The sequence below is a fragment of the Hoplias malabaricus genome, chromosome 1, assembly GCF_029633855.1.
Source record: "Hoplias malabaricus isolate fHopMal1 chromosome 1, fHopMal1.hap1, whole genome shotgun sequence".
NCBI lineage: Eukaryota > Metazoa > Chordata > Actinopteri > Characiformes > Erythrinidae > Hoplias > Hoplias malabaricus.
In genome coordinates, this window is record NC_089800.1 from 27030561 (window position 1) to 27043758 (window position 13198).

At 40.6% G+C, this 13198-nt stretch overlaps 1 protein-coding gene across 1 annotated transcript in view; it reads right to left on the bottom strand.

The window, feature by feature from the left end:
- Window positions 1-13198, bottom strand: part of dchs1a (dachsous cadherin-related 1a) — a 152185-nt gene that overhangs the window by 30686 nt on the left and 108301 nt on the right. Inside the window, exons 3-8 of the mRNA XM_066677655.1 lie at window positions 8842-9030; window positions 6161-6392; window positions 4801-5037; window positions 3455-4486; window positions 905-1092; window positions 50-146 (exon numbers count right to left, since the gene is read on the bottom strand). Of these exons, the coding sequence (XP_066533752.1) occupies window positions 50-146; window positions 905-1092; window positions 3455-4486; window positions 4801-5037; window positions 6161-6392; window positions 8842-9030 (1975 nt within the window). The remainder of the gene's footprint in view (window positions 1-49; window positions 147-904; window positions 1093-3454; window positions 4487-4800; window positions 5038-6160; window positions 6393-8841; window positions 9031-13198) is intronic.

A 13198-nucleotide genomic window follows, 5' to 3' on the forward strand; every position in this document is an offset into this window, starting at 1 on the left:
TTGTATTGTGCTAATAATCACTGATTTAGAGCCACTAGTATTCACTCACCTGACATTGAATAGAAAACGGTCCCATTTTCTCCTTCGTCTGGGTCTTTGGCAGTCAGCGTGCCCAGCAAAACTCCTGATGGCTGTCCTTCCAGCACCTGTGCAAACATAACTCAGTAATTGAAGTTCTCAGTGGCTAAGCTGTTGTTTACATGGTTTACTTAAGCCTTGGGACTAAGAATATCACTATTAACAGTTTTAATGAAACAACATATGATACAAAGAATGTGGACACCTGCTTATCTAACATTATAATGATATAAATGCTTGTCCAATTACTTTTAAACAGATTTAAACAGCCTGCTGATGTGTTCTCAAATATACACTGATGATTTGTGCATTTACATTTTTTGTAAAGTTTTACCTGTAAACCTGGTGGTAATGTTTTCATATTTTTAGCTGTAAAAACACTCACTCACTGACTCATAAGCTTACTGATTCACTGTTACACTGATTCACTGACTGATTGTTTCAGTCACTAGTTATTGGTTCACTGATTCACTTACTCACCCACTATTAGGAATGGCACAATTCAAAGGGCACTATTTCTCATGAATGCTTTACATTAATGACACTTGGGGTCCTTGTTTAAATAAGTTTACTCTTTATTATTTTGGAAAGCTTTTTTGTGAAATGTTTAATGATCACATACCTAGTACTTGTGATGATATTATTGAGGGTTTTTTTTTAATTCATAAAATTTTACACACCAGAAATACAAATATATATCATAGAGTTCCAGTTGCTGATATTACATAAAGAGATTTTAATACTGCTCCTCCCTAATGTGTTGTGAATTTCAAAACGTTTCCCTTTATCACAGACCTTTAGTCACATGGTACAGTCAAGTTCATACCTGCATGAAGATCTCTCGTCCAGGCTGAGAGTGAGTGAACGTGGGAGCGTTATCATTTTCATCCAGAACGGTGATGAAGGCCGTCCCTGTGGCACTGCGGGAAGGAGTTCCACTGTCCTGGACCACCACAATCAGCTGGTAACTGGACTGGAGCTCACGGTCCAGAGCTAACCTGGTACTTATCTCTCCTAGAGGGAAAAGAACAGAGGGATTAATGACCGGAGGGATGAGGGTTTGGATGGAAAGACGATGATGAGGTTTAATGGAGGCATGGATGAGGGATAAATGGATGTACTGAGTAAATAAGAAAGGGGAGTAAGGGTAAAATTTTGAGCGACACAGGCGGTCAGCAGGAGAGAGAGGCATATAGATACAGAGAAATTAAGACAGAAGCAGAAAAAGACAGGAGGCTGACAAGAGCAAAAGAGAGAGCGAAATACAGAGAAAGAGAGACAGAGACAGACAAAGTAGTGTGTCTGAGAGCACAGAACAGAGGCTTAAAGATGAATATCAGTGACAGCAGTGTTGGATGGTGCAGATGGCCCACCCCAGCTGCTTCGGCAGGATCCCCCTCAGCAGAGCTGTGACAGAAGTCTAATCTAAGAGCTGCCGGAGATTCCTCTGCTTTCCACTGGGACAGAATGTGTGAAAGCCAGCAAGCTAAGCCTCATTTATCACACTCCTGTTATTCAGCACATTCATCTATAATCACAGAGCTCTGAGAATACATCACACAGATTGGACAAGATTTCTTACGACAGAGAGATAATCCCTTTGTGTTACGCTAAGATTGTCGTTCAGTTGGATGTTCAGATTTCATCCAGAGGGCCTAGGTGATGACAGCCCTGATAAGCCAAGTTTCAATATTTGTTTGTATATTGTCGCTGTCCAATTAAAACATGTATCTCCATTTTTGTCCATTTTTAGTTTACTATAATTTGAACATAGCAGCTGTACTTCACATGGCATGAAAATTTCAGGATGAATGAACCAATAGAATTGCTCCAAAATGACTTGGAATAAAATCTTTTTTTCCATCTCCTGAAAAGTATTTTGGGAGATGTTTTTAATGGGACAGCAATTCATCATTTATTCATTCATTCATTCTTCCTTTATTTGTAAGTGCTTCACTATCTTCAGGGTTGTGTTGGGTCCAGAGCTGTGGCGGATGCTGCTCTTTCAAGGAGGGGAAGCTCAATTTCGGCCTTCATCATGAAATGTGTTGGTTTATTTATACGTAAATTCTACCCTCCGTTCCTTTTTAAGAAAATGATCTTTAACCCTGTTGTATTAGTGTCCTCTCAATGGCCAGGCTGCTTAAACGGCCATGGCCCATGTGAAGTGTGTCCGCCTATGGATTTTACACCCAAGGATCGCTGATTCGCTCATTTCGCTGTCAATCAAAAAGGGATTCAGTCTCAGACCGGTCATCCAATCATCATGCAGAAGCTGAGCGTCCGGGCCAGCCGAGGCCAGCCCACTGCCCCATAGACCCCAGAGACGCTGAGCGTCCGATGGGCGGGACAAAGCCCAGCATTTATCCAATGGCTCGTCTCGTTTCGCTGACCTTCGCTGCTTCACTATTGAACTCTGTGGACGCTCAGCTTCCAGACTGTTTAAAACACTGTGAGGCTGCGGGAATGATTTAGAGGAAAGCCACATCTTTACCAGTGATAAGAAGCTGATTCTGAACAAAAGTTGAGCGTGTTGTAGTGCATATTTATTCAATGACATGTACACACAACAGTATATATTTGATCACTTTTTTTTTTTTTTTTTTACATTTTAAGGGAAGCTGAGCTTCCCTTGCAGTCTTAGAGCAATCGCCTCTGGTCCAGAGCCTGCCTGGAAATACCCTAAACCAGTCCATAACAATGCTTCACACACTCACACCTCTGGACAATATAATTTTCTTATTTTTATTATTATTATTATTATCAATATAATTATTAATTATTTTATATCCCCAGGTTTCACTGAATTCTCTCTATGTAATTTCTCTCCAATTCCACCCATTCATGAGTCTCTCTCATTCACACACAGTACCACGAGCCTCAGGAGGGTAGGGGCAAACATGTGCTTACTCAAAAATGTGAGGCCAAACCAATACCTCATTTCACACTGCCTCTAAACATGACAGAGTACAAAGCTAACTGCCCAGATCTGTTATATCAGCTGACAAATATAGGAGGAGAGGAGGGACATCCTGCACAAAAAGAGAGCAAGGCCAAAGGTGCCCTCTAGTACTCCTGGGATCAGATAGTTCAGGCATCACCGAGGACTGAACTAGTGCTTTTCTTAATGATAGGGAACCCGGGAATCACTTTCTAGCCATTTTCAGTGATAAAAAATTATAGAGAGGTTTTGGGTTTGAGCATGCCGCATGTTTATTTGGCAGCAATACATTATCCTTTCTAATTTTAACTCCTGTTTTAGCTGTTAGGATTTACACCTCAGTGAAGATTGAGCACTGAAATTGAGCACTGGGAAATAAACACAATATTTAGCAATAATTAATACTGAAAAATATTTGAAAAAGCCTTAGCTCACCTGTGTGAGAGTTGATCTGGAAGTGGCGGTCTGGATGCAGGAGGCGGAAACTGAGGCGTCCATTGAGCCCTGCGTCTCGGTCTGTGGCGGAGACTCTTCCAAATCCTGTTCCGGCTGGCAGGTTCTCACGTACGGCAAGGAAGGCTTTGTCCTGGGTGAATCGTGGAGAGTTGTCATTTTCATCAGTCACTGAAACTCGCACCGTGGCACTGCCAGACTTCTTCAGCCGCCCTTGGCCAGCCGTGGCCAGCACTGTCAGTAGGTACACCTCCTTAACCTCACGGTCCAGGGCACTTTTAACAAAAAGCCAGCCACTGTCTGGTGCTATGCCAAAGCCTGCAGCATCCCCATCTGGTTGCAAGTGGTAGGCCAATGGGACCATGCCCATTCCTGAACTGACTACACTGTCCCTGTTGAGGGCGCGAACTTGTAGGAATCGAGTGTTGAGTGGTGTGCCCTCCTTCAACTCCACACGGTAAGTGAGGGTGTCAAAAACAGGACCCTGGCTATTTTCACCTTGGACGTGGACCACTAAGGTGAAGGTTGCACTAAGTTGAGGAGCCCCCATGTCCTTAGCGACCACCTGAAGGTCATACCGAGGCATGGATTCATAAGATAAGCTGCCAATCAGACGGATTTCCCCACTGCCACGGTCCACACTGAAGGTTCTAAGGGCACTGCTGGAGATCAGGTCAAATGTCAGGATGCCATTAGGTCCTGAGTCAGGGTCATCAGCCTGGATCTTGTAAATGACTGAGCCCACTCTTGTGTCTTCTGGAAGGATCAAAGATTCAGAAGATGATGGGAGAAAGACTGGAGCGTTATCGTTGACATCCACCACAGCAATACGAACACGGGTCTGACCAAATGCTGGAGGGTTTCCACTTTGTGCCTGAACCTCCAGCTCCAGAGTTGGCTGAGCCTCATGGTCCAGCGGCAGACTGGTCCTCAGAACACCTGTCTCTGGGTCTACTGTGAAATAACCAGCAGGGTCACCAGAGCAGATAGTGTAGTAGATATCCTTTGAGATGCCTGGAGAGGAAAAAAGAAAGAGAACAGAGGACTTTGGGATGGCGTGGCTCAAATATACAAAGAAAATGCTTACAAAAACTAACTGGGAAAACATAATCTATGATTAATGTTGATTCTAAATGAGGTGTGTACAGTGGCTCGCTGTCTATTTGTAGAAGTATTGCTGAGTGAAGAAAAAAGGCACTATGCTGCTTTTCAGCCCACTGGACCTTGTTTGGCTAGTGGTACTGATAAATACAGCTATGCCTTGTGAGTTCTGGCATGTGAAAATGCCACACCCCCTCTACTAATGTCCTCTTCTGCAGTAGACGTACCGGTTTTGGTGCTGGCGCGAACTATGCCTACTTGTGTCCCTCGCAGGGCATCCTCAGACACTGTGAAGAAGTACTGCCCCTGTTCAAACACAGGGGGCGCCACCAGACCTGCCACGATGCTGATGTTGACCCTGGCATTGAATGCAGCCATGAGACCACCCCCATCCTGCGCTGAGATCACCATGGCGATGACTGAGTTGGCTTTGCCGTGTAGAGAGCGGGACAGTGATATCACTCCTGAAATTGAAAACACTCTCATCAGAACCAGATCTGCAAACAATCTAGTCTCCAGAAATGACCCACCGCCATCTGAACGCCTGTAATCCTCTGCATGGAATGTACATTTACACCCATTAATATGTCAGTTACACATACAACATCAGCTACAAATGTGGTACAAAAGTCCTTACCTAATGCAAGTAACAGATAGTGGGTTCATTCTGAATCACTTGTGCTGGAAAATTTGCATCATGCAGTGTTGCTGATGGCATAAAATGCTGTATTATGGTGTTTTGGTCTAGGGATATAAGGGAGTTCACTAGAGGTACATAATCACTTATAATTTAATGTTTTGGTACAAAAGAGTTATGCTATTATGGGTTGTTCTGGTGTTATGATATGATATCATTTGTTTAATGTATAAAAACATTGACATGGTGAAATAAAAGCTGTGTTGTGGTGCATTGTACTGTAGTATAAAAGTTGCATTATGGAGAGTTGTACTGCTGGGTTAAAGCTGTATTATGGGGGTTGTATTGGTGGTATAAAAGCTCTGTTATGGGGCATTATAAAACATGTTACACTGTGTTTTTCTCCTTTTCTTTTTTTTAGGTTTTTTGTGTCCTATGCTTTGAATTTTTTTTTGGGCGGTATACCATTTTACAAACCTATTTCACTAGTGGTATAAACACTGTTATACTGTATTTTATTGGTGCTATAAAATGTGCTGTGATTCTTTGGTGGTGTTAAAGCTGTTTTGTGATTTTGTTCTTTTGGTTTTATTTTCACTGGTGTTATAAAATAGTGTTATGCATTGTTTTGTTAGAGGTATACAAATACTGTAATTAGTGTTTTCTGCTGGTAAAAAATGTGTTTTGGTGTGATTTCCACTGTGATTTCACTGGTAATTTAAAATAATATTGTATAGTGTGTTCTGCTGGTAATATTTAACAAGATAATACAGAACCAGTGGCTTGGTGTGTTTCCCTAATGCTATAAAACCTGTTATGGAGTGCTTCACAGGTTGTGTAAACACTGTGTTATGATGTGTTTTGTTGGCCATGTAAAAGATGTCTGTCACTGGTCATAAACAGAAATGTTAAGGTGTGTGTGTGCCCTGTGATAGTGTGCAGTAATTCACCTGTGTCTTTATTCAGGGTGAAGAAGGGTGATCCTCCCCCAGGTGAGGTGCGGTACGTCACTCTGCCGTTCTCTCCAGAGTCGGGATCATGGGCTGTCACCCTGACCACAGAGGTCCCGGGAGTGCTCTGAGTGCTCAAACTCACTGCATATTGCTGGGGGTAGAAAGCTGGACGGTTGTCGTTAACATCCTGCAGGTCAACACGAACATAGGCCACAGAGCTCAGCCCACCCTGCAGGTAGAAATGAATCCAGACCAGTCAGTTTGTTTGGGGAAAAATGAAAAAAAAAGTGATATTCTTTTAAGATACATTGGAAAATGGTCAAATCTTACCACCCGTCCCATTGATTAGGGCTTCGAGAGTTGAACCAAAAGCCTAATGTCTCATAATTAGGAACTGACAACAGATTCAAACATTGATTTCCAGAGGTTCCCGGCCTCAAATATACAATGAAGAAAAATGTGAATGTAGATCAGTCTTTGCCTGGCTCTAACAGACATGGTTTGCCATTGGTCAAAGGTATACCAGATGTTTTGCACGTTTCAACTAAAGCAGAAAACTTCAGACACTAACAGGTCTCAGCTGGTGGTGGCAGTATTTTGATCAATTCCCTGCAGCAAAGTGTAGTCTGTAGGAGGTGTCCAGAGGCAGGGATCTTAAGTGCTGCCCTGCACGGAACGAACGCCACACAGCCGTCCACTTCGTGGCAGGAGGTGAGCTCACGGCAGGCGTCCAGCTTATTAAATATTACAGCCCTATGCTCTTTAAGACTCTCCACTCTCAGATTGCTTTAACATGTCTGCTGCAATTTCCTTCCACTGCTGCCCAGCACTTTTAAGTACCGTTTAGCCTGCCATGGCACAAGATGCTGCGTAACTCCTAAAGCACTGCCCTGAGACCCATTCCCAGTTTCCTCTCACTCTTTTTTCTCCTGCTTATTGGATGTAAAAACTGCTTAACTGACTGCATTTCTGTAACATCTGTAGCATCCAGCAGGAGAATCCCTGATGTCTCAACAGGAATCAGCATCTGCTGGTTAGGCTTTAAATTACTCTCTCTTTTTCTAAACTGAGCTTGTACATACTTTAGTTTGTTAGCAACCCACCCACTTATCAGATACAAGTGCAAAAATGATTTGAAAACATTGGTTGTTCTTTACATTGAGAGAGAAATCCACAATCTATGGGCCAATAGAAATTGTGTAAAATAATTTGCAATAAAATCTATGTACATTACTGGCATGTAAAATATGAGAAAAACATTGCTATCCATTTAAAACACTCTTTAAAAATGTGTAATGGAATTAAAAATATAATTAAAAACACAAACTCTGCACAACATACTGTATATTTACAGCAGCATAACTGTGATGTGCATATACAAGAAATGTCAAATAAGGATAGCCAAATAAAACATGTAATGCTACAACCTTTTTGTCACCAGATACAAAAGGAAAACTCACAAGGTTTTCATTTTCTATGACTAATCACAAGAGAAGTCTGTCTGACAACATCATTTATTCCAAATCTAGAGTTCTTAGATACACAGCATTTGTTGCTATAGAATGGCACAAAATCTCTGCATGCAAAGAGAGCCACCAATCACAGTCATTCTTGATCAGCAGACTGGATTGAGAGTATTTAATGGATACAATGGGGCTATGGTGCTATTCTCTACTACAAAATTCAGAAAAGTAGTCACAGAGCTAATATACATTTGTGTTTGATGCAGTGAAAATGTATATCTTTAAAGAGGACATATTGTCAATTTTTTTTTTCTTTAATTTGGGGATCAGGAGGCTTCCATCCCCAAATTTTGAAAGATCACCCAAAACACCCAGTCAGTTTTATTGTGGACTGCACAAATCCATGAACATGGGATGATCTGAGCTGTTTGGATTTTGCTCTCCTTCTTATGTAAAGAGCCAAGCAGGGCTGGACAATATGGCCAACATTTATATTGCAATATATTTCTAAATTTTGGTCGATACGATATAATTCCGATATCAATATAAATAATATAAAATCCACTGAAAACCTTCCAAGAACAAACAAGAAGCATGACATCACATTTACAGGCACATTTACTGGTAAATATTAATATTTTTATACTAAATATTAAAATGAGTGTACTAAAATGATGACAGTGCCCTGTAATAAATGTCACTCAGTGACAGATGCTGCAAATAATGTATATTGAAATATTGAAAATGTGTTTAAAAATCATATAATTATTATTGAAACATTTTATATTGGGATAAATTAATAAATAAACTGCTCTTCTATTCTAACTGCTGTGTGCTCAGCTCATTCAGGCTTATTCTCATTTATAGACACTGACACTGATGCCGTTTCAGACAAGGCTGTTTAGACAGGTGGAGAATGCTCCTGTGTTGTTTGATCCTCGTGGTATTTTGAATAAAGCCTGGAATAGGTCTGATTATGGTCTACATTTTATGCAATATGCAGCTCTGATGATATACACAGCATGCCATTATTAATCACAATTATGATAAATATAATCATATTGCCAACCCCTGTAAACTACTTAGAGTGCTAATGTATCCAACACTAAAACCCTCATTAAATGTTAATTCCACTTTATTCATGTGTAACCTACAAATGTCCTTCAACCATGGCCAAATAGTCACAGGCAGCTGGCCAAAATGTCCACAACTCACCCCGTCCACTGCAGTGACAGTGAAGTCATAACTGGCCGGGCCCTGGTCTCGGTCCAAGCTGGAGCTGGTGCAGATCTGGCCGCTGTCTTTGTTGATGGTGAAATGAGCAGGGGTCACACTGCCGGGACCGGAGCCTATGGAGTAGGACACCGAGCCAAAGGAGCCACCATCCAAATCCCTTGCTTTTACCTGGAGGGGGCAGAGACAAGACAACAAGCAGGGCCTCCGTAAACTTATCCATGAAAATACCAATGTTCTCAAGTCAAGTTAGGTCAAGTGGTCTTTGTCATTCTTCAATATAGCTTCTATTTGCTGGAGCTGAAAATTATTCCTCAGGCCCATGATGCAACACAATTGTAACACATTGAACAGGATCTACATACAGGGCAGATACACAACAATGTGGAGAGCGTGCAGAATATACAATAAATACACCAGACAATAAACATTCAGGATAAATACACAAGCTAAGTAGATAAGACAAAACACAATACACAGAGCGGAAATTGTTTGAGGCCTATAGGGGAATTGAACCTGCAATCTTGGTGTTATCAGCATCGCAGAGGAAGAAAATCTGAATGCCTCAAATGCAATTTTCATAACAGAACATCAGCGTGAGTTGGAGTAGCAAAATTAACTCAGTGAAATTGAGAGAGAGGGGGTGGAAGATTCCGCTTTCTGATCTTTCTGTCTGGAAAGATGAGTGGGTGAATGCAAATATGGATGGATGGATCCATTTGTTGAATCATCAATTTACTTACTGACTGACTGATGACCCATTCGTCCACCCATTGACACGGCTACGCTCTAAAAATCAATGACCAATAGAATGGGACACTGGAGCTGCTGCTCGTGCATCAAGTCAATGCCTAAAGCCAAGCTTTGGCCAATACCTAATAGTGTAAACTGATTTTTCAAGTTCATGCTCTCAAGGCTGCAATCCAATTTTCACAGCAATGTTCCAGCAGTAGAAACTGATACTGCAACAAAGACAGTGATTGCAGAAGAATAGTAAGACACCCATGTGGCTACACACTTTAATAAATGAATGTATGCATGTATGGTTGGATGGATGAATGCATGGAGAGATGGATAAACACAAGATGAGCAGACTGTGGAATCTGGACCACACAGCTCTGGCCTCTATTAAATACTGCATGTATTGCCTCATTAAGTAATTACCCTGTGCGTTTATCTCTCTTCACTCCGCTACATACACACAAACAGAGCGCAGGTGTTGGACAACACACACTAGCCCTCCTTTCCTCAGAGGTGTACACACAGCCGAGCACCTGGAGACAGCTCCTGACTCTCAGAGTTATTTATTGGTCAGTTTGAGCCAAATGGAGAAAGAGTCCTGGCAGCCTGCTCCGAGATGGAGAGATATAATGACTTTCACAGAGCCAAAATCCAGGCCAGGAAGAGCGAGAGACTGAGAAATACAGAAAAGAAAGGAAGGAAGAAATGGATGTCAGACCTCGAACAGACACTCTGTTATCTCTGGGTGTTTTGTGTTCTGCAGAAATCTGTGAATCTTTGCAGCTTGGTTAATATTCCATATATCTCCCTTAATTCAATTATTCTTGGATCAGCTTGGATCACAATTACCCAAAATACGAGGATATGAGGAGAAATGAGGGTTTTATTCACCCGAGAACAATATGTGCAAAGAGTTTCTCTGACCAACTTCCATTAACATTAAACTACACAGGACTCTGCAAAAGTCAGAGCACAAAGCACAGCCCTCATTTTTTCCTTTTTCAGACAAAACTGCCATTAAGTGCATGTTAATCACTTTGCAGAAGATATTTCTTAGAAGATCAGTTATTTGATACTCGATATTCATGAATGGAATAACATTAGAGAAGGTTTTAAACATATATTTAGATATTTAAAAACCTGGTAGATCAACACTTAAAACAGTCATCTTCATTCTTGATTCCAATCTGAAAAATCCACAGGGGCTTCTGTCCATCCCTCCAGAAGGAGAAGCGCTAAGGGTCTGAAAGGATGTGAAGCCATCACACAGCCAAAATGAAATAAAGAAAACAGACAAGAAAGAATACCTGCAAATCAAACAAAGAAGCTGCTGCTGCTTGTCAGAATGATGGACTGGCCACCCCAGAGTCCAGAGCGTGATATCACTGAATGTTTGGTATTACTTAGGTCTTGAGAGGCAGATAATTCAAACAGCTTCTAAGACAGAATCTGGAGCTGTGGAAATGTGGAAAATATCCCTGCAGATTTCTTTGCACAAATAAAGATAAGTCTCTGGAACGGAATAGAAACTGGAAAGACAAAAATGGGAGACAAAGTAAACACTGAAGAGACTGTGTAAGATGTGATTAGAAAGTCATATAAATGACTCTCTGCATGCTTTTATTTTCTTTCTGAATAAATTGTATTCATATGTTCGTTCATACATTCATTCATTCATTCATTCATTCATTTTCTGTAGCTGCTTATTTCTCTTCAGGGTTGTGTTGTGTCCGGAGTCTACGCGGGAGCACTGGGTGCAAGGTGGGAACACACCCTGGATGGGTCACCAGTCCATCTCAGAGCACCATATACATAAAACGCGCATACCTATGGTGATCTCCTAGGGATAGGGTCAACTCTTAGAACACTGCCCGTACACTGGAAAACAATAAATGAAGATTTGACTGCACAGTGCTGATCCTATGTAAAATTAAAGTTGATTTTCTAAGTGACAATAAGTTAAATAAACTGCACATCCTCCATTCAGATCAGAACAAGATTTGTTTTATTTATTTTTATTAACTTGTTAACTTTGTTAAACCTGAAAAAATAAAAAGCTCAAGGCAAGTGACAAAATCACGTTAAGAAGAAACTCAAACTGAGTTAGAAAACTGTGAACACCTTGAAAAATATTCTCAGACCTAATACCTTATGATCACAGACCGCATGATTACAGACAAATCATGCATTCAGGTCAGCTGTCAATAAACTTTGAACATGGAGAAGTGCTCCCCTGTGTTTTAAAAAGCAAGACTTTGAAAGGATCCCAGAAATTTTAGAGTTATCAGGGGGTGCCATATGATTAAACCGAATTCTACCTCATGCTGCTCTTTCAAGGCCAGTGTGACAGAAGTTGGAGATGTGTCACCTGGATGGTTCAAATTGGAGCTAACAGGGTGTGGAGAAGTGGAGTGGCAGTTTGGCATAAGATATCTGCTCCAATCCAGAGAAAAATGCTCAAAAGCTGGATGATGGCTCAGGAGATCTCCTTGTGTCTCTCCTTAAAATCATCAGGAGAAAGAGCTTACACTTTAGATCCAGATAAACATATAAATATTTTCAGCATCAAAACCAAGACAGCTCACATGAGCATTATCCAACAAAATCTAAAAACAATTAGTACATATATTACTAAAAAGAAGCCATCCAGATATTTCTAACATCTGTATGTTTGCATATAATATAATTCATAGCTAATACTCACTAAGGAATTTCCTGTCTACTGGTGGAGCTGTTTCACTAAATCATCTCGAACTCTTGGTTATACACCCAAAGAAGAGATACAGACTCAAACATTGTAATCTGTTTGTGAAAGTGATACACAAACACAACACCCATTTGGATCATGCACTTAGGTTTAAGGTTAAGTTTAGAATTTGCTTTAAGGTTTAGGTGTTAGCATTAGGTTTAGGGATAGGATTACTGTAGGTTTAGTGTTAGTTTAAGAAGTGGTTAAGTCATTGGCGATAACATCTTAAATAAGCACATAATTCTACTGTGTATAACTCTTTGGAACTCAGAGTTACATTTAGGGCTATGGTTAGGTTGAGGGTTAGGGTTAGAATTAGAATTAGCAGTATAGTTATGTTAAATTAAGGCTAGGGGGTTAGCGATAGCATTACACAAGGAAAATGCAGCTGTTCTATAGGTTTAGGGTTAGGTTCAGATTTCATTTCAGGGTTGGGGTTACGGATACTGTTCGGGTTAGGGATAATATTAAGGCAGATTATTCACACTGTGTACCCAAAATTCATATGAACATCCACAAATACATTTAATATACATTGTGGTAATGTCCATTATATGTTGAGAATGTTCTTTTTAGCCAAATATGTGAAAATTCATCTTGAAACTAGACTGTGGTATCGCACTCGGCAAATCTGAGCACACTGTGAGATTTTACTGAGATCTCTATTTAAACACAAGGGGAGATGCAAATATTTTTCTATGGAGACTTTTCAATAGCACTATATTGTATGAAAACATGATGATAATATGCAGTAGTAATGTGACAGGTAAAATCACTGAAATAACATTTAGTAACAACTCAGAAATTGCTATTTTAATAATGGATAAATAGAATGCATTGCCATAATAT